General features: G+C 38.2%; 1 protein-coding gene, 1 long non-coding RNA gene and 3 other non-coding genes across 6 annotated transcripts; 1 reads left to right on the plus strand and 4 right to left on the minus strand.

Annotated features, from left to right (window-relative positions):
- Positions 1 to 2,734: 2,734 nt before the first annotated feature.
- On the minus strand, positions 2,735 to 2,805 carry TRNAG-GCC (transfer RNA glycine (anticodon GCC)). The gene has a single exon. It is a non-coding gene; the product is annotated as a tRNA-Gly (tRNA).
- Positions 2,806 to 4,245: 1,440 nt separating this feature from the next.
- TRNAG-GCC (transfer RNA glycine (anticodon GCC)) lies at positions 4,246 to 4,316 on the minus strand. The gene has a single exon. It is a non-coding gene; the product is annotated as a tRNA-Gly (tRNA).
- A 2,392-nt stretch (positions 4,317 to 6,708) lies between these two features.
- On the minus strand, positions 6,709 to 9,991 carry EMB2758 (Tetratricopeptide repeat (TPR)-like superfamily protein). Of its 2 annotated transcripts, XM_079019881.1 has the most exons (3): positions 9,859 to 9,991; positions 9,405 to 9,515; positions 6,709 to 9,294 (listed from the first exon to the last, which is right to left on the minus strand). In XM_079019881.1, exons 2-3 carry the CDS (start codon positions 9,428 to 9,430, stop codon positions 6,867 to 6,869), a joined length of 2,454 nt encoding a protein of 817 aa, XP_078876007.1. In that variant the 5' UTR covers positions 9,431 to 9,515; positions 9,859 to 9,991; the 3' UTR covers positions 6,709 to 6,866. The 2 variants fall into 2 exon arrangements, with proteins under 2 accessions (XP_078876007.1, XP_078876008.1); XM_079019882.1 differs by having other exon boundaries at positions 9,405 to 9,990.
- Positions 9,992 to 15,232: 5,241 nt separating this feature from the next.
- On the minus strand, positions 15,233 to 16,089 carry LOC145072262 (uncharacterized). The gene is made up of 3 exons (XR_013690961.1): positions 16,025 to 16,089; positions 15,849 to 15,942; positions 15,233 to 15,328 (listed from the first exon to the last, which is right to left on the minus strand). It is a non-coding gene; the product is annotated as an uncharacterized LOC145072262 (long non-coding RNA).
- An 849-nt stretch (positions 16,090 to 16,938) lies between these two features.
- On the plus strand, positions 16,939 to 17,009 carry TRNAG-GCC (transfer RNA glycine (anticodon GCC)). Its single transcript has one exon. It is a non-coding gene; the product is annotated as a tRNA-Gly (tRNA).
- The last annotated feature ends 5,823 nt before the right edge of the window (positions 17,010 to 22,832 follow it).

Here is a 22,832-nt window from a genome sequence, read left to right on the forward strand (position 1 = left end):
TTCTTATTCTTAAGGTATATCGGATAGTCCCAAACTTAAAACCACATAAAAGAAAAACCTGAGATTGAACCATTTTGTAATGTGGAAGTTGTTTAGCCATCTAAATCATTATTTCACTTTCAGATTTTTTAGTTTCTTTTATTTCCCATTCCACACTCTAAGGCTCATAGCAACAGCTACGAGAATCACATAAACCAATCAAAAGTCTAAAGCTCAGAACATCCAAGTTTGACCAAAAGTCAAACTGGTTAAAAGTTAACGGTCAACCTCCATTGACCGACGTGACCAGCTCCTTGGTTACACGGTGGTTGCTAAAAGACAAAACAGTCGCAACTGAATCTTTTGACCTGCGTCGCAACCTACCACCCACTGCGTCGTGGTTAACGTCCAAAATAGCTTAATTCATTAAGCTCTTATCCCTTAACATCCAGAGCTTAAAAGCTCGGATCTAATGCTTCTAAGGGACTTAATGGATCAAGTTCATAACTTTATCCATTACACAACCAAACCAAGTCTAAAACTCAAACCCTAACTCCTCTAGGTTGTTGTTAGGGCGATTACTTGTACATGGTTCCAAGGGAACCAATGCACACCTCTTTTCCTTCAAAACAAGTCTAGAAATGAAACCAAACCAAGCCTAGAGTTGCCCAAAACTTTGAGCTTTATACCTTCCAAGGCTCCAGAGGGTGCAAGAGATGCAAGATTTAAAGTAAAAATCACTCTCCAAGCAAAAGATCACCTTATTTTTTTCTTGCAAGAGCACACTAAGGCTTGAAATACCAAGAACACACACACAAGGCACTTAGGGTTAGGGATCTCTCTTCTGAATGGGTGGAGACTAAGAGAATCAGCAAAGCCTAGAATTTATTGCACTTATGGCCCACAACCTGAGATTTAGGGTTTCCACCACCGCGTCGAGGTCCGACACCTGACCGTGGTGTCGCTTAAATGATGTGGTCGTGCCGCGATGGGTCTCCACCGCTGCATCGCAGCCGATCAAAACCCCCAAAACTCTGAAGTTGAAGAAAAGAAGTGTGGAATTTACCTTTTCAATAATGAAATTGATAAAGACTTATATACGCAACAAATGGGTAATTAGTTTTTGAGTGGTAGTTTATTGTCGTATATTGAAAAAAAGTGTTTTAGAAAGTATCGATAACAATATAGTTATGAATATATCTCAAGATATAAGACGTCGTCCGACTCAATTGTAAGAATTTTATTATAACTACTGAAATTATGTTTAAATATTTTAAGACATACAACCCGGCCCGTTAGTAGTATTTTGTACTCTCATTTTTTTCAATTTCACTTACGTAATGAACCACACGATTTTTTGTTCTAGATTCGCCACTGGCAAGGTACTATTGTATCACTAGACCACTAGTGCTTTGTGTTTGACATCATCAACAATGAAAGCTATCACCCAAAACAAACCATATTTATAGAAAATTTCCATCATTAATTATCAAGACTAAACAGAGTAATACCAATTTCCCCCTTTTGGATGCCAAATAAGTTGATTGTTTATTTGGCATAATTCAAATAAAAAAAATAGATTTTAGAAGAAAAAAAAAAACTTTGAGGGGAGATTAAAAAAAAAAAAAAAAAAAAAAAAAAGAATCCAATATGCCCATGTACGGTGTATTTGACCATAAACAAAATTATTCATAACAAGTTGAAAATCATTACAACCAATCTTTCATGATACACCTTATGCTTTCAACTTTAAGTTACAAGTACTATTAACGATCTTTAATGTCTCCTCTGCTACATAATGACCCGTTAGGTGGCTGACTCTGTACCCACAAGAAGCGAAATCAACACTCAAATTACCAATAATCACAACAAGAATAAACAACATCTTTAAAATTATGAAACTGATGTATTAGAATATCTAACAACAATCTCCCTTTCACTATAAACTTAGTAGCATTATAACAATCCCCACACACTCACAAATTCTTATGAGTGTCTTAGGTGGCTCACTAATAATCTCATACACAATCGCCAATCTCTCACTATGACTCATAAGGAAACAATCTTTTTCATCCTCTTCAACGTCTTGCAACATAAAACTATAATAGCCAAGAATCTTAATTTTCATCCTTAAATCAGAGTAAATACTCATTTTCCCCTTCCAATAATTTATCTGAAACGACCTTGTATCTGCATAAATCCTACACACACCTAGAAGCACACCCCAAACTGATGCTTCATACCTCATGGTCACTTGGTTGAAGTATGTAACCATCAATATCATAAAAACAATGTCATGGATACAAATCCAAATACATGAACTTGTCGAATTAAAGTGGCTTGGTGACGACTTTGTTAAACTTTAGTTATACAGAATGCAAGAATTTTTATGGTCGTGCTTCACTGCTAAAGTGTATCAAAAGGCATATGAGGAATGAAGTTCATGCATATCCAATAGTCAATGGGATTGTTATATGGTCAATTGGTCAGCATGTAGTCCTAAATGGTGCTGCAATTAAATGGGTTCAATAAATAACAACTTTAGGAAGTTGGCCACTGGATAATTTCTTAAGGGTTATATTTAGTATTGAATGAGTGTAATAAGCTCATCTTTGCCTAGCAAATTGTTCCATTTCCAGCCAAAAAAACAAAAAAGAGAGCTCAGTAAGGCCTGATAATGACTTCACTTAAAGATCAGGCAAATTGATGGACCCCACCAACAGAAAGGCATGAAAACATCATCGCTCAATAAACATGCACCAGCCGGGAATCGAACCCGGGTCTGTACCGTGGCAGGGTACTATTCTACCACTAGACCACTGGTGCTCTTGTGTCTTTCATTGTCATCTGTGAAATCTATCACCCAACACAACCATATTTACAGAAATTACCACTGATGCCAAATAGAAGTTGATTGTTTATTCGACCAAGACAAAAACAGAAAGAATTGGATAACCCAACATGCCCATGTACAGTTTATTTGACCATGAATAAATTTAATTATAACAAGTTCACAATCTTTACAAACAATATTTCATGTTTTACACCTTATGATATCAACTTTAAGTAACAAATACTACTAATGATCTTCAATGCCTTTTCAGCTCATAACAACCCAGAACCACAAGAAGTTCAATCCACACCGCAATTACAAATAATCACCACAAGAACATACTGACATACACAATCTTTAAAATTATGAAACCGATCAGAATCCCTAATAATCCCATACACAATCACCAATCTTTCAGACTTTCACTATGAATCATAAGAATACAATCTTTTTCATCATCTTCAACATCTTGCAACATGAAAACTATAAGCCCAAACGTAAGCATGTTTCATAAGAACCAAATATGTCAGTCAAAAAAAAGAAAAAGAAAGAGCTCAGAAAGGCCTAGAATGTCTTCACTTAAAGTTCAGACAAGACTGATGAACCCCTCCACCAGTAAGGCATGAAACATCACAGCTCTTAATAAAATATGCACCAGCCGGGAATCGAACCTGGGTCAGAAGCGTCGCAGGATACTATTCTAACACTAGACCACCGGTGCTTTTGTTTTTGAAGGTATTATCTTCTGTGATATCAATAGATAACTTGATGGTTGAGAATGAGTTAATATCCACTTTTACTTTTCAGAATGCAATTATGCAAGCAAAAGAAACACAATCCTCAATCATGTTTCCCACTGTTTGCCCTTACAAAATTTCAATATATATATATATATATATATATATATATATATATATATATATATATATATATATATATATATATATATATATATATATATATATATATATATTGTTAACTGCTAGCGAAAATAATAAACTTACTCTATGTTTATATCTTTGTAACGCAAAACATTAACATGTTGCATAGCTCATTAGTTTCAATATAAATAAATTGATGAAAATCATAACTTTTGACATAATATATAGATGGAAATTGTAATTTACTCCTAAATAACTAAACAATAAATTTGTGTTTTTCATTTTAATCTTTGTTGACATTGCACCTTTATGTTTTACTATTTCAACAGTTCTTGGTAATGATTTTAATTTTACCCATGGAAATTCAGAATAAAAAATATAGAGCCGATTTGGAGTGTAACGTAAGTTTTCTATACTTCATTTTTGAAGTAAAGGAGATAGAAGCAAAAAAGAAAAACAAGAGCTCAGTTAGAACCTAGTCATCATTTAAGATGAGAAAATACCGATGGACCCACCACCAGAAAGGTAATTTTCATCATAGCTCAATAAACATGCACCAGCCGGGAATCGAACCCGGGTCTGTACCGTGGCAGGGTACTATTCTACCACTAGACCACTGGTGCCTTTGTGTTATGGTTTATCAACTGAAAAATATGTTTCTTAGAAGAATCCAGATGATGGCCATTTATAACTAACTGCAATCATTTTCTCTTTAAATTCCAAGCTAACACACAACCAAACAGTGAAACAAAACGATGGTCCATGTGTCTACTTTTATTTTTTCATCAAATGTTGTATTGATAAAGGGTTATATGAACAAAGACTCTTTGCTTACAATATTAAATAAGAATAAATACCCATTTCCCTTTCTAGATGTCAATTAAAACTGACTGTTTATTCGACCACAGAATAAGTTAAACAAACAAAAGGAATTAAAGAATATTTTGAAACAAGATGAAAAATAAATAAATAAAATACAAGATACCAATGTACATAATATTAGACAATAATAAGATGGTCCGTTCAAAAAAAAATGACCATAATAAGATGGCAAAGCCTAAACCATCAATGGGGGATGAAAGATTACATTAACGAATGCTAAAAACAAATATCAAAGGAAACAATAAAACTATACGTCATCACAACATACACTTCCTACATGGCTGTCTTTTTTTATTTAAAAAAGATTTAAATCAAAATATTGTTAGATTTATTGACTAATACGAACAGTGACAAAGTCATGATCAAAGTAAATGGGTATTCCAAACCGATGGATTTGGTTTCTTGGTTTTTCGGTTTTCCAAACTCGGTTGTAGGTTTAAACCCAAACCCATTCGAAAAGTTTAAGTTGCTAAAAACTATAAAGTCTGTGTTGCTTATATAATAGATGTATAGGAGCTATGTTTCATGTTATGACCGATGTGAGATAATTTTAGAATTATAAGAAATAAGTTGAAAGAATATAAGATAGAAACTGATAAAAAAAAAATACACCAGTATCAAGGCCAAGATTTGAAATAAAGACATTCAAGTTAAAACTTTAGTTTTACCACTTGGACAACTTGGTACTTGTATTAAATTTTCACAACATCATAATATAATAGGTATAAAATCTGGATAATGCTATATAAGATCATTTTATATAGTTGCGGAAATAAAAGAAAAGAAATGTTAGAAAGAAGATTCGAACTTGCAACCTCCATAAAAACACCCTATCACCATAACTACCTGAACCAACTATAACTTTTATTATTATTTCGCTAAACATATTTATATACACTACATAAAACGAAATTTTTTAAAAAAATCACACCACTGAAAAAGAAAAAAAAAAAAAAAAAAAAAAAGTTAAGGGGTATCCCGGGCTACCCCATGCTCTACATTGGATCTGCCCCCTAAATACAAATAATTGAATGAACATATGTTGTACCTAGGATTCACGATTATGAGTTATCTTGCTTTAGTATTTTACAAATGTTTTAAAATTCGGTCGCCGTGCTTTGTTTGTTTGATATTTATTCTTTTCAAAACCATATGCACTCCGTGAATTCGATATCGCTTACAATATATACTTAGGTTTACTGGATTTTATTTTTTTCTTACATTGGCGACATGGGATCAAGCATACTAGTTTCAGTGATACATTGTGCTTACATTCTTCCATAATCTATAACATAAGTATTAGATAACATACTCATTCCAACTATCAAATGACATGTTTACACTTTACATACCTTCCTATTTCTGATCCTCTTGTCAAGAACACACCTCTTGGTCGATTATCGACATGTATGCCCAACGATTTATCTTTAAGGCATTATACTTTGTTAAAGACTTAGCTTTTAATATTTTAATTTCTTTATCAGTATATTAATCCCACCAACTGTTATTAAAATACAAATAGAGGCAATGATGATTTGCTATTCATTAACACAAAATTAGTCTTTAACCCAAATCATGTATTTGGGTTTAATTCAATCCTACTCTTTTTCAATGGCGAAGGTTATATTATCAATGGGGATTTTTTTGATATTAAAGGAGTGTAATTAATAACGGCATCGTTTGATACCAATTTATATTCCCACCAAAAATAATAAAAGAAGAGCTCAGTAAGGCCTAGACCACTGGTGCTTTTGCTTATATTTTCGAAATATAAAAAAGATGGCTCAAAACAACCATAAATCAACTTTAATAGTTGCAGAATCTCCATCAAATATGAATAAATATTCTTTTTCAAGACTAAGAATAAAGACCCATTTTCTACTTGTAGATGCCAAATTAATGTTGAACTTTTTATTTGCCCACAATTCAAATCAAACAAACAAAAATAGTTAAATACATATAAAGACAGGTAAAACAAAAAGAATTGAAGAATCCAACATCCCACGTACAGTTTTATTTGACCATGATGAGAGATGAAACAATACATTAAAAATTAAAAGAAAGTAATAAAACTATATTACATATACTTTGAACTTTGAATCAAGAAAACAAAAGGCTAAAATAGCACAATACTAGAAAAAAAAAAATTAATCATAGCAAGTTCACAATCTTTTCATGTTACACCTTATGATCTCAAACTTTAAGTAATAAATACTATTTATGATCTTAAATGTCTTGTCAGATACAGAGTGACCCACTAGATGACAGTCTGATACCTATCCACACTAAAACTACCAATAATCACCACAAGAACAAACACCATCTTTAAAATTATGAAACCGATTAGAATCCCTAACAACAATTTCCCTTTCGGTAACTTTTGATATAAACTTAGTAGCATTATGACAATCCCCACACACCCGTAAATTCTTAAAAATTCTAATAACCGTCTTAGGTGGCGTACTAATAATCCCATACGCAATCGCCAATCTCTCACTATGACTCATAAGAATCCGCTCTTTTTCATCCTCTTCAACATCTTGCAACACAAAGCTATAATCCGGAACATAACCAATAATCTTAATCTTCATCATCAAATCCTCTAATTCTCTATATATTTCATCACATTTCGAATGCGAATAATTCCCCGTATAAAAAACTTCCATTCTCTTATCGATTTCAACCGAACTCCACCCGGGCGTCTTCTTCAACCCCTTTTCATTAGCCATTAACCTAACCCTATTCACCCCTTCCCATTTCCCCGCATTCGCGTATATATTCGATAACAAAACATAATATCCAACATTTCCTTCATCAACTTCCAATAACTTATCCGAAACCACTTTTCCCAAATCGGTATTCCCGTAAATCCTACACGCGCCTAAAAGCGCGCCCCAAACCGATGCATCGGGTGTCAAAGGCATAGATTTTATAAAATCATACGCTTTTTCTAACTCCCCGGCTCTACCTAACATATCCACATAACACCCGTAATGCTTCAACCCTGGTTTAACCCCGTAATCTTTTTCCATCGCGTTGAAACACTGCTCGCCTTGTTCGATTAACCCCGAATGACTGCAAGCGGATAATAACGAAATGAAAGTTATCGCGTCCGGGTGGGCCCCACTCTCGATCATATTTTCAAAAAGTTTCAAGCATGTTTCCCCGTGTCCATGGATACCTAAACACGAGATAACCGCATTCCATGGGACCGAATTCGTTTTGGGGACTTCGTCAAATAACAACATCGCGTCTTTCACTTTCCCACATTTTCCATAGAAATCGATTAAACATGTCCCGATATAAAGGTCGAGAATTAATCCGGTTTTTAATACGTTCGAATGACTTTTTTGCCCTTCTTTTAACGCTCCGATATGGGCATAAGCCGGAATTATACTCGCCCACGTTCCTTGATTTGGGGTTACGAAATTTTTCTCCACCATATTTTGAAACACTTCAATGGCGTCACTTGCAAGACCGTTTTGCCCATACCCCGTAATCATCGTGTTCCAAGAAACAACGTCTTTAATCGAAATTCTTTCGAAAAGTTCACGGGCGTTTTCGACATTTCCCAATTTCGCGTACATGTCAACCACCGCGTTCCCGATTATAACATCTTTCACAAACCAAGATCTTCTTAGGATAAAACCATGGACACTTTTGCTACCTCGAGTGTCCCTAGACTGCGCGATACCCGAAGCAACACTTACTAACGTCAATAAGTCAGGGGCGAATCCGTCTTTTTGCATCTTACGGAAGAACCAAAGTGCACGATCCGGATTTCCATTTTGCTCGTACGCGGATATAATTGAATTCCATGATACCAAATCTCGAGTCACCAAACTATCGAAAAACTTTTGAGAAATTTCAAGTTCACCGAATTTCGCGTAGAAATTTATAAACGCGTTTCCAACAAAAAGATCGGATTCGAGTCCGTGTTTTATGACATACAAATGGATTAATCTTCCTTGTGACATATCATCCATTTGTGCACAAATGGGAAGAACAGTTGAAACTGTAACAGAATCCAATTTAATCCCTTCAAATTTCATCTCATCCAAGATTTGTAACGCCTTTTCGCCTTTTCCATTTTGACAAAACCCTGAAATTATCGCATTCCAACAACCCATGTCTCGAAAGGGCATATTTGTAAATATCCCATAAGCAGCATCAAAGATACCAAAACGACAATACATATGAACCAAAGAAGCAGCTACAAAGACATCCCATTCCAACCCTGTTTTTGATATCCATGCGTGAACCTTTTTTCCATTGTTTATATCACGACATGCTTTTATCACAGGGGGGAAAGTGTAAAAATCAGGTTTGACTTCAAAAGTCAACATTTTGTATAAACAAGTGATAGCATCAGTATGCGCACCATTGTGGACATATGCAGATATCATGGAGTTCCAAGTGTAAACATCTTTTTGTGGGATTTGATCAAAAGTTTGTTGGGATAAAGAGATGTTACCAAGATTGGCGTAAAGATTGACAAGTCTTGTGGAAATGAATAGACTTTGGACTTTTCCCAATACGATAAGTAATGCATGAAGGCGTTTTGCAAGGTGGGTTTTTGTGCATGAGTGAAATAGAAGGTCGATGTTAAGCTCTCTGTAATTGGTCCAGCTGTCATCTGATGAAGAAGTTTGGGTATGAAGAAATCGCCCAGAAGAAAGAATGTTTGGAAAGTAGTTGCTTTTGTGATTTGGCAGAAATCTGGAAGAGAAAAATAAGATCTTTAAGTACGAAAAACTGAAATCAAAAGATTATAATAACATGAGAATGAGATGATGATGGATGACAAGAATAAAGTCTTGGTGTCTTACCTACCTCCAATCAGAAGCCTGAGCATCGAAAGAATGGCTGAGGGCACTATATAGAATATACAACTCTTTCAACACCGATACAGAATTCTAAGCCTTTGGATAGTGATTTTCCTGTAAGTTTTGTGTAATTAATGAGCAATGTGTAAGAGAAAGAGGAATGACAGGTAAACTTACACACAGAACTCACTCAGGAGTTTTGTCAAACACCTTGTATGCAATGGAAAGCAAAGTTATATCTTTATAAAGAAAGCATAGCTTGTACCTGGTAGAACACTTATTTTGTTGTCATACGCCGTTTCTAGACCTACTCATAGTTTTTCCGGTCGTTTCATTCTAAGAATTACAACTTACCAATTCATGTATGTTGACAAATTGGTTTTCGGCTCAAAGAAACATCGAAATAAATACAAAATGGGATCCAGCAGAGTTTTCGTTGGATAAAGGGGGTGTTTACCTGACTTCCTCCGGAAAGATGGACGGCGACGGCGACGGCGATGGATATTTAGTGCAACGATAAACGAGAAGATGATGGCGATGCAGGGCGATTTCTTGGGTCATGCGGGAAGAAGGCCGGGAGAAAAAAGAAGAAATAAAGTGTTAATGACGTAAAAGCCCTAACATTTACATTTTTTTTATGGTTTTACTTTTACCCCAATTTTAATTTTATTCGTGGAAAAACTCATAACTTACTAAACCCTTTTCATTTATGTCAAGTAAGATGTCACCAACTCTTTAACTAGGGATGACATTTGTGTCGGGTTCGTGTTGGTACGTTAAAATGTATTAATTTGTACACGTCCCGTATAATTATGTGTCACATATTGGTGGGTTATAAACATCAATCGAACACACGATCGTCTAACTCGTTTAATTATATGGGTTCGTTGGTTCGTGAGTTAGATTCAGGTTTGTGGGTTAGATTCGGTTGGTAGGTTGGCAGGTTAAGTGGTTAACCCATGAACCCAAATATTATTTACTACATAATAATGATGGTCGGCTTGATTTAGGGCACGCGACACACATAGGTTGATACAAATGGTTTTCAACAGAGTTTTCGTGGGAGAAAGAGAGTGTTTGCCTTAATTCCTCCGAAAAGAAGAACGACAACGATGGTGGTTGTCGATGCCAACAAAATTAATATACCCTAAATCTTACACTAAAAATATTGTATGGTCTGAAAATTATATAGTTCATGGTTCGATGCAACTTGAATGAAGTGTGTCAGAGAAACTAATATTTCATGCGAGTTGCCATCGTCCAAGAACTATTTATTCCTAAACCTTTGAAGATATTGTTATTTAACCATGTGTCCTTATAGGGAAAATATTGTAACATGTACATATTTGTTTCTGAGTTACAATATATGTAACATCCCAAAAATACAGGCAAAAAAAAATCATTTTTAATTACGTTATTATAAACCAACAATATAATAAATCATCCATAATATCATGTCATGTCAAAACCAAAGTAGAAGTAATCAAAACATGTTATCATAAAACAATATCAAAGTGTAATCCCAAAGATCTCACATGCGGAAAACCATAGTGTGATGCTCTGCGATCAAGTCGGCTCCTTTCCTTTAAAAACGAGTACCTGAAACCAAAATTGAAAACCGTAAGCACAAAGCTTAGTGAGTTCCCCCATCATACCACATACCACATAATGCCTATCCCTCGGTATCTCTCAACCGGTATCTGTCTGGCATAACTGGGAGTTGGAGTCCCCTTCGGTATCTTTCAACCGGTACTCAGGAACTAACCTCCCCTTTGGTATCTTTCAACCGGTAACTGGGAGCTAACCTCCCATTTGGTATCTTTCAACCGGTATCCGGGGACTATTTCACCCCCTATCACTATGACATAATAACATGTCAAAAACATATTGGTTTCATGATAACATAACATAAACATATTGATTCACATAATGGCATATCCTAATCATATTGGTCACATAATAACATCTCATAAACATACTGCTAGGCACGCATGGTTATGTCCACCCCCTTCGGTATCTTTCAACTGGTAAATGGGGACTATTGCACCCTACTACTACTAACACATATCTCATAGTGTCCCAGCACAATAAGCATATCAAATAATGGCAACCAGATAATTATCACAAAGACAATCATCTCAAACATAGTCACCTACTGGTGGGCCGGAATTGGTGCCTTAGACCCACCCCTACTAGAAGGTAGCTCACCTCACACTGTTGAAGTCCCGTAGACATAACCCCCGGTTGCTGGATGACAGATTCTCGATCTGTCAACATCAAAACATCACCCAATTAATAATTGAGTTCCAACACATAAATACATACTTGGGGTTAAATACTACTTTACCCCTAACTTAGCTTTATTCAAGCCCAAGGCCCAATCCAAAGGCCCAAAAGTCAACTATGAGTCAAAGCCAGACACATGGCCCAATTTTCCAAATTGGGCCCAAACCTTTATAAGGTCTTACCATAAAGCCCAACCATTTAGTCCAGTCCAACATTCAACATTCTAATGGCCCAATATCACATAATCACAAAGGCCCAAACTATGGCCCATCTATGGCCCGATTTTCCAAAATGGGCCCAACTCCTCAGATGGGCCTTGCCTCAAAGCCCATTAATTATCCAATCATCAAGGCCCAATAAAAGGCCCAACAATAAACCCAAGTGAAATTAGGGTTTTCACATAAAATGACGATTAGGGTTAAGTGTTTCTCACTTAACCCATTAAGGACTTAATCCATTAAGTCCATCATTCTTCTAAATAAATCATATGGTGTGATTGGGCTTAACACACAATTCCATTCCAATGGCCCAAAAGTGGGTCCCGATAAGTCCAAGCCCATAAATCCAATATTAGGGTTTTGTAAACCCTAATTAGGGTTTCCAACCCCATCTTAGCCCAATAGGCCCAAAACCAAGTCCTTAAGCCCATTAGGTTTTTCCTTAGGTCAATTAGGGTTTTAGTCCTTCGTCCAAACATCCAAAAAGCAATCCCAACACAACTAAGCACACCGCTACCCGACATGGTGGCCGGCGGCGGCAGCCACCACCTCACGGTGGTGGTTTCGAGTTTCTTTCATTATTGTTTTGGATTTTACAATTTACAATGAACTCCCAAAATAATCACACACACTACACTAAAATAAACACACGCACGCAACCACCCTTATGGTGGCCAGCGGTGGCACGTGGCGGCAGCCACCACCTCACGGTGGTGGTGGCAGTTCTTGGTTTTCCAGCCAGCCAACTAATAAATATAACATCACACTCATCAAAAACACTCATACACACACTAAAACACACCTACACGGTGGCACATGGTGGTGGTGGTGGTTGTTATTGGTTTTTCCGACCAAACAAACCACCTACAACACACACAACATGTGTTGGACATGAAAAACACACCCCATCGGACATCTCGAGGCGGAAACATCGACGGTTGTGATCACAGCCACCACCTCACGTGGTGGTGGCGGTGGTTTACCTTGCTTCCCTACCTAAAATAACACAAATATTCCACTGTTAGCTATGAAATCAGCCTATAAAGGCGAACACGCACAATCAGCCACCTACAAGGTGGCAGAACATCACTGGAACGCCACTGAATGGCAACCAACGGCGGTTACGGCCTCAAACAGCTAGAAGGGATGAAGGAGGTGAAAGATGGCCTTACCGTGAGCATTCCGTTCTCACCCGACTTGTGTCCGCCAGTCACAGTTCTGACTTCGTTCTTGGTGGGGTTTCTTCGGCCGTTCGCGACTTCACCGGAGCAGCAGAGGATGTGACGATGGTATCCAATGACAAGGTGGCAGAGGCTAGAACGGTTGCGCCTGGCGGTCTTGCTCGATCGGAAACGGGAAGGAAGTGTGCGGTTGGAGATTGGACAAGCGGCGGAAGAGAGATCGTGGCGACTGTAAACGAGGCTAGGGTTAGGGTGGTGTAACGATATGGAGCGGATGGCCTGATTTATCTCATGTTCATACAAACTCCATGCGAGTTTGTCACTTCCAACCCCTCCATCACATAAACTCTTCAAAACAGCTCCATAAGTTACATTTTATCCCCCCTCACTCCCAATTCCTTTCAAATCAAGTCTAAACTTTACTCTTTAGCCCTCCTCATTCTAAATTCCTTTCAATTTAGGTACAAAATCTACCAAACATCCCCTAATATCTTAATTATGACATATTCAGCCCTTCCACCTCATTTCATTGTAAATTAATTCCAAATAATTACCACAGAGCCCATGTCTTCATAAAATTATAACATTTAGCTCCCAAAACTAGACCTGGCAAAATCTGACACGACACGAAAACCCGACACGAACTCGACACGAAGTTAGCGGGTTAGGGTCAAAGATTTTGACCTGTTTATGTACACGGGTTGACACGACACGACACGAGAATTAAACGGGTAGGGTTAGGGTCAAGACTTTCAACTCGAAGATGACCCGTTTACTTATATATATATATATATATATATATATATATATATATATATATATATATATATATATATTTCATATTTTTATAAATATTTTATATATTATATATTTGTATAGGCCCAATCTCTAAAATTAAAAGTAAAATTCAAACTTTCAAAGTGATTTAATTTTACTCCTCCTCATAACCCATCTCATTTGCTTCCCAACTCTAACTCTTTTCATTTTGCTTTCTAAACTTACTACTACCTCCATCCCATATTTATTGTCCAATTTTGACTTTTAAAGTCTTTATTCTTCAAATTTGACCTTAAATATTTTTGTTTTTAATATATAACACTTAATGCAAAATGTATGAATGGATTGTGGTTTAAATATCTTTTCATTGTTATGAGTTTTATCAAGTAATTTATAACACAACTAAAAATATTTAAGGTTAAAGTTGAAAAATGAAAACTTCAAAGTCAAAAATAGACAATAAATATGGGATGGTGAGAGTATACTTTTTTTTTTGGTTCCACCTCCCAACTCCAGCATTTCACTTTTTCATTTTTTTTCTCCATGAATCTTACTTTTCAACCTTTAAAATGTTTCAACCCGACATGACACAACATATTTATAAGGTTTAAACCTTAACCCGAAACCCGACACGAAAATAAACGGGTTGATACGAAACGACACGATAATTAAACGGGTCGGGTTAGGGTCAAGCACTCTCAACTCGTTTAATGTCTTAACACGACAGGAACCCAACACGACACGACACGTTTGTCAGGTCTACGCAAAACCAACATCTCACCGAATATTATGGATTTTAGGGCTACTACTCTTTATTAAATTTTATCTATTTATTTAATTAATAAACTGGGTGTTACAATATATAAGCATTAATTTCAATAATTCATTATATTTTCACATTTATTTTGTATAAATTAAAGAATTTGCTACCAAATAACATACAAGTTACACATAACCAACATATACTACAATTGTTGGTTGTAGTAAAGACCACTAGCTTAAATGCTTAATGCTTATAGGATTTGTAGATTTTTTTACGGTTTTTTGGTTTATTTCATTCTATATAGGCTATATAGCCCTATCTATAGGATTATAGCTACAAAATAAACTAGTAAATAATCACAACACACAAAAAAATATAAACATAAACCAAACAATCTATCAATACAAACTATTCACCATCAAACCACGTAAACCAAATTATTATCTATATATTTGTCTGTTTCAAGAAAGTGAAACAAAGACAGACAGTCTTTTCTTTTAACAGAGGTGTGGCTAAAATAAGCAACTCCACCGTCTCAAAACCAGCTGCTGACACCCCATCAACTTTTTCTTGACTCATATCCAACTCAGCTGTTGACCAACTTATAGAAACACAACTCCCAAGAGCCATCTTTAAAAGCTTTGCTTCTGTCTTAACATTTTCAATAATTTCTAAAACCGTATCCGTATCCGATTCTTTAACCTAAAAAAGTTACACAACAATTTATTATTCATAAACTATCCAAAATATTCTCTTTTTTTTGTATTTTACCTTAACTTGATAGACAAAAATAATAGAGTAAATTATACAAATGGTCCCCTATGGTTTAAGGTAATTTGCACGTTTGGTCTCTAACTTTTTTCTTTTAACTTGAAAGGTCCCTACTATTTGTTTTTGTTGCGCGCTTGGTCCTTGTCTTACATAAAAAGACTATTTTGCCCTTGATTTTTCTAATTTATTTAAATAAACACACTCCTAACCTCACTTCCACCTCACATTACTTTACCTTATCTACCCCACTTTATTTAAATATATTAAAAAATCAAGGACAAAATAGTCTTTTTAGGTAAAACAAGAACCAAGCGCGCAACAAAAACAAACGGTAGGGACCTTCCAAGTTAAAAAATAAGTTAGAGACCAAATGCGCAAATTAACGCAAACCACAGGGACCATTTGTGTAATTTACTCAAAATAATAAATTTATATAATATAAAATGATTACCTTAATGAGAGACAAACGAAGTCTACGAATTGAATTAGTTAAATGCTCCATGCTTTCCAAGCTCTCCTTGAGTGATATATATTCAACTTTCATTCTTCAAAACATATAATAATAAATATATTATCAATAAAAAAAGTATAAATACATGAGAAAATAAAGAAAAAAAATCCACAAACCTTGCAAAATCCATGGTAGCATTACAACTTTTCTTGCTGATATCTTGTTGAGGATTAATCCATTGGCCTTTTTTAATAAACTTTTTAATCCTCCATCTTTATCTTGAATCATGCTTTTCTCTTCTTTATCAATTACAAGCTTATCATCATTCAGTTTTCTATAGTCATGTCACAAACTCTAAAATCATAAATATTTTTTTATGATTATATGTTTGTATGTGTATAGCGGGCGGGGACCAGGCGGAGCCTAGTAGAAACAGATCTGTATACCGAGCGGGGCTCGATGTCAGGCGGGGCCTGATGCCGGATTCGTCCGATGTCGGGCGGGGCCCGAGGTAGCGGGTTAGGCCCAATGTTTGCAGTATGTGATTATGTGTATGGTATGGGGTAGTTTGGGGAGACTCACTAAGCTTCGTGCTTACATTTTCAGTTTTTGGTTTCAAGTACTTCCGGTAGCAAATGGAAGAGCTCGGGATGACTGCATGGCACACACCACAACTTTTAGCCTGGGATATTCACTCTGATATTTGATTTGAGATTGTTATGTTGACAGTTGTTATTACATTTTGAGATACATGGTTTATGATTTTTATATGCTGATGATATTTATGGATTTATTAATGATTTAAAAACGAAATTTTTGGACCGTATTTTGGGTATGTTTCATACCCACCTTGTCATACTCCCATGTTCATTAGGTAGTGCTTTCCATGTTCAGACGATTGGTATGTAGAACAAGCCATGTGACCAATCCCTTAACTACACAACATTTGATGGATAAATAAAAGTAGACCCATGCATGGTGTTGTTTGGTTGTATGCTTGCTTAGAATTTGAAGAGTGGTAGTTTTTTGTGATACCAACTCTGGGTTCTTCTAAGCAAAATATAATTAGTTGATAAACAACAACACAAAAGCACCAGTGGTCTAGTGGTAGAATAGTACCCTGCCACGGTACAGACCCGGGTTCGATTCCCGGCTAGTGCATGCTCAAGTACCAAGTCATCTGGGCCTACACTATAGCAGCAAATTCGGGGAAGAAAAGATCCCTCTCCGTGAACATCTTGGTGATCTCTGTTACCGTCTCATTCCTATGCCGCAAATGAAAGTACTCATGAGCCAACCTCTCCTTCTCCACCAGGGGAACATACCTCATGCGAAACCTCTCTGAGAATTGCTCCTAGGTCACAGTAGTTGTAACACCCATAAAAATCATGCCAAATTTAAACTTTTAAATTAAACATTTCAAATCCATAAACCATTACAAACTTGTTTTCAAAATGTATCATATCAGAGTATCCCATAATCAAAGTCATAAAGAGTGAGGAGTTGTATGATCACGCCTTTGCCTTGCCACAATCCCCTGATGTACCTGAAACAATAAACTGAAACTGTAAGCCTGAAAGATTAGTGAGTCACCCCCAAAATACCAACCTCATATAACCATAATCATATCATATCAAAAACTACATAACAACATGCATATTGAGCCTTCAGCCTGACTGGACCGCATCGTAGAGCCTACAGTCTCTCTGGACCGCTCCCGAGCACTCGGCATGATTGGACCGCCTCGCAGGGCCTACAACCTATCCGGACCACTCGTCGGGTATGTTGGCCTACAACACAAAGCAGGACCGCCTCAACCCAACCCCCAACCAAACAAACATGTGCATATAAATATCATATGCTATCTCATATCATATAACAACCAAACGGATCTAACAGATCACTAACCACATCAACATCCCAATAACCGGGATACAAACCTAACCGGTCACTAACATAACATCATCCTATAACCAGGACACCGACCTAACCAGGTCACTAAGCATAAGCATATCACCATCCTAACTACCATAATGTAATCAATAAACATGTCATGCCATAATCCGGATACAAATACAAAAAGGGCCGGCCTTGGTGCCTTAGACCCTATTGATATAGTGGGGATAACTCACCTCGCAACTGTCGACTCGAAAGATAAGCTCAAATTATCGGATTGCCACCACAAACTCCACTACCTATATTCACCATAAAACCATACACATAAATTTCCAACTTCCCAAAATGCCCCAGAAGTCAAATAGACAATCCCTTGGTCAAAGTCATAGTCAATGATCAAGGTCAACAATCCATATTGACCCGACTCCTCGAGTGCATACTCTAACTCGCCAAGTCCTTCTAGAACTCAAGTAGTCGTGAAAACCCCCACTGACTTGTCAAGTTTCCTTGTAACTTGCCGAGCCCAAGTGTGTCCAAATGTCGGGGAAAACCCAAGTTGACTCCCCGAGTCACCCTACCGACTCGTCGAGCCCACGAAAATCTTCATCGGACTCGCCGAGTTGACAATGCAACTCGTCGAGTCCCTTCAGTCCATAACCATACAGATGCTTATTAAGCCATCTTAAGGTTCCATGCTGCAGATCCAGCTCCCAAAGGCATGTTTATCACGTAAAGTTGCAAACTTTGCGTGCATGCTAGGCTCTAAGGTTTTATAATGACAAAACCAAGCTTGTAATGCAGTTTTACACTTGATGAGAGGTTCACACTTGCTAAAGCTAAAAGCTTTTATGGACCTAAAGACCCAAGAGAGCTCAGATCTGAAGTTGTAACTTCATATCTTAGCTCATACACAAGAAAAGCTTCCTAATATGCTAGAAAAGCCCTAAACTTCACCCAAATAAGATCTAGAAGGAAATGAGGTCAAGATAACGACTTGATACCTTCAACTGATGCTAGTGAGGTAGATTTCTGCTTCCCACACATTCCTTACTTCTAGACACTTGTTCTCCAAGCTCTTCTCACCAAGAATCCTTTTCCAAAGCTTAAAACACACAAATGGAGCACACACACACGTATTAGGGTTTTGCTGAGCTCTCAAGGCACAACAAGGAGGCCAAAGGAGGCTAACGATCCCTTAAATAAGGTGCGAAACCCCATAAATTAGGGTTTCATCCTCCAGCTCCTACTCGTCGAGTCCCTTCCTGGGATCGGTGAGTAGGTCACTTAAACACGTGGACCAACCCGCTGCTACTCGACGAGTCAGGGCACCCAACTCGTCGAGTAGACCTTGAAATCATGAAAATTTATAACTATAAATCAATACTAGATAATTAGAGCGTTACAATTCTCCCCCACTTGAACTAGACTTCGTCCTCGAAGTCTGCTGTGGTGAACAACCCTGGATAGTGCTCCCGTATTTTTGCCTCCGGCTCCCACGTCCACTCGGACCCCCTTCAGTGCTCTCACTGGACCTTTACCAAAGGTATCTCTTTGTTCCGCAGAACCTTCATCTTCCTTTCCAAAATGGCCACCGGCCTCTTAACATAATTTAGGCTTTCATCGACCTGAATGTTATCCAATGATATTACCGCCTCCTCATCCGGAATGCACGTCTACGATTTCTAAACGTGAAAGGTGTTGTGGATCCGACTGAGCTCATCCGGTAGCCCTAACCTGTAAGCCACCTTGCCCACCCTGGCATTAATCCTAAATGGCCCAATATACCGGGGACCTAATTTCCCCTTCTTCCTAAAGCGGATCACACCCTTCTAGCGCGAGACCTTCAGGAGTACCATGTCCCCAACTTGGAACTCTAACTCAGATCGGCGTCTGTCGGCGTAACTCTTCTGTCGACTCTGAGCGGTCTGCAGTCGCTGCCTAATCTGCTGAATCTTCTCGGTAGCTTGCGAGACTACCTCCGTCCGTCCTATCACCCTGTGTCCGACCTCACCCCAACAAACCGGGGTGCGACATCTCTGCCCATACAACATCTCGAAAGGCGAGGCGCCAATGCAGCAATGCTAGAATGAGAGTTGTTGTTGTAGGTGAACTCTGCAAGGGGTATGTAACACCGTAAATTTTCAAACAAAATTTTCATTTAAAAATCATGTAATTCTCATAGCACGTTTCACAAAAATCCCATCTGACTCATTTACAAAACACAACTCAATAATTATTTAATAATAATAATCTAGGATCCTCAATTCATAACCCCTTCTCTGGTGTGTACAATCGAGCCGATGCCTTCCCGTGATTCTAAGAAAAATCTGAAACACATAACACATAACACAGTAAGCACGAAGCTTAGTGAGTTCCCCAAAATACCATGCACATATAATTAGCCACTCGAGGCTATAGCTCTGTAAGACACTCTGGTCAATGTGTCTCAGTGGGACCCTCCAGTCCCATACTTCTGATGGACCCTCTGGTCCTAACTCTGTGGACCCTCCGGTCCTAACTCTGTAAACTATGGGTAATACACAACATAAATCACAAAGAATAATGTAGGATATCACGATACACAAATAAGCACATCAAACATCTCTATCACACAAAATACCACTCATGGTAGAGTAAAGTGAGAAGACTCACCTCGGATGATGAACATCCCCTATAAACGCTGCTGCTACGTACCGACCTCTAACTTTGTGCCAAACCCACAATTATCCCAATTAGGAACTAAGTCCCAACTCTCACTCATTAGGTCTAAAGGTAGTCCACTAACCAGCCCATCAATGACCTAAAACCCATTGGGCCCACCAAGGCCCAATAATAAGTGGGCTCTCCCGAGGCCCAACTCTCTCACATCTAATGGCAAGCCCAACTCAAGGGCCTAAAGCACGTATATATAATCCTATGGTCCAAGAATCTATTGCAACAAGTGCAAACTCCAGGCCCAACACTCAAGGCCCAAAATGAGACTTAGCCCAAAAGTCCACAGTGAGGTTACGCGGGGCGTACCTCTCTTGCTACGCTCAACGTACTCATAAATCCATATTGGCTATTGGGGACACTGGGGCAGTACACGGGGCGTACATGAATTACGCTCAGCGTACTCCCCAGATTCACTCTTTCTACTCATTTGGTCTTAAACACTTAAGACATTACCTCAAACCCTAGATCTGGACTCCCTAATGGCACTTACTCCATAAAGTCAGTGACTTTAAGCCTATGCATGGCTAGAAAGGTCACAAACACCCAAAACACTCACTTCCTTATCTCAAAAGCCTCCTATCTCATGCATGGCTTGATTTCAACGTCTAAGATTGTATTTTTATGACATAACACCACTAAATATACTCAAATGGACATATATTAGGCTCTGGAGTTCAACAGCTCATAAAGCTTCAAGCTTTGGGACCAAAAACCCTAAAATGGACCCAAAACAAAAACTAGCACAACAATAAGCAAGTTCAAAACTTGATACCTCTGGAAGATGCACCAACAAGAGAAGAACATAGATCCAAAAGCTAGGTGCTCAAATTGTTCTCTTTCAAAGCTCCTTCTTCCTCAAAAGCCAAACATAACAAGTGATCACCCGACTAGATCCACATGAGAAAGCCACCAAGATTCAAACTTTATGCTTTCTGGAGCTAGATCAACATGATTAGGGCTTGGATCCATAAGCTCCAAGCCAAGCAATGCTTCCTCAAGGAACTCCTTCTTCCATAATATGCACCAAAAACTCCACTAAATCACCAAAAATGCTCAAGAATCTCTCAAATGGAGGCTTAGGGTAGATTTCTAGGGTTTAGAGGGATGGAGGCTGAAGATATTAGGGTTAGGTGATGAGATAAGGACCTTAAATAGGGTTCAAGACCCTAAAATATGGTTCAGGTCTGATCAGCGTACGCCCAACGTACATATGGTACGCCCAGCGTACTCCCAAGAACATTCGTGACCACCCCTAGTCAGTATGCCCAACGTACTTCCTTTTTCACTAGTACGCCCAGCGTACGCTTTGTGTACGGCCAACGTACTCTGCTAAGCCTGAAACCACAAAACTTCTGAAGGCCATAACTTCTTCGTTATAAATCCGTTTCCGACGATCCTTATATCCATGGAAAGGTAACGACAAGCCCTACACTTCTATCAACTTTAGTCCTCCTTAAGCCTACTCGAACCCAGATCCAAAATTCATGAAAAGCCCGAACCAACGCCTTTAGCAATACATTTGGGCTCTAAAGCACAAACCAAACTCTTTTATCACACCACCTACCTTACCCACATCCCAAAAGGTCCTAAACCTTTCTCTTTCAAAGCCTCAAAACCTTCTCATACTCGGATTAAGGCCCACAACCTTTAAATCACAAACTATCCAGAACAGGATGTTATAGGGTAGGTGGGAATCCCAGCTCCCACCGAAATCAATGACACACGCCCTCAACATATCCTCGAGGGTCTGAATGGTCTGCTCGCTCTAACTGTCGGTCTGCGGATGAAAAGTTGTACTAAAATTCAGCCGCATGCCTAGTTCCTCGTGGAACATCTGCCAGAAACGAGAGGTAAATCTAACATCCCCGTCGGAAACAATGGAGACCGGAACCCCATGGCGAGCGACGATCTCGCGAACATACACGTCGGCCAACTTCTCCGCCAACGAACTCTCCGAATTGCCAAGAAATGGTCACTCTTGGTCAACCGATCCACGATGACCCATATAGCATCAAACCCTTTCGCCGTTCGCGACAGCTTGGTAATGAAATCCATCGTGATCTGCTCTCATTTCCATATGGGAATCTCTAGAGGCTGCAGCATACCATGCGACCTCTAATGCTCGACCTTGACCATCCTACAGTTCAAGCACCTCTTGCAATACCAAGCAATTTCTCGCTTCATACATGGCCACCAGTAACTCAAACTCAAGTCTCGGTACATCTTGGTAGCTCCCGGATGAATATAGAAATGAGACTTATGAGCCTCCTCCATGACTGTCTATCTGACCCCACCAGACATCGGAACCCAAACCTGACCGCATCGGGTCAATAATCTCCGACTATCCTGCACAAACCGGGTGCTCTCGCCCTC

This window comes from Lactuca serriola, chromosome 9 (assembly GCF_051521515.1).
Source record: "Lactuca serriola cultivar US96UC23 chromosome 9, Lser_US96UC23_V15, whole genome shotgun sequence".
NCBI lineage: Eukaryota > Viridiplantae > Streptophyta > Magnoliopsida > Asterales > Asteraceae > Lactuca > Lactuca serriola.

Bases quoted from the DNA above. Each gene is read 5' to 3' on its own strand.
- EMB2758 (XM_079019881.1), bottom strand. From the start codon at position 9,430: ATGCTCAGGCTTCTGATTGGAGGTAG. The intron at 9,295-9,404 runs GTAAGACACCAA...TTTCTCTTCCAG, and splicing joins AGGCTTCTGATTGGAGGTAG to ATTTCTGCCAAATCACAAAA.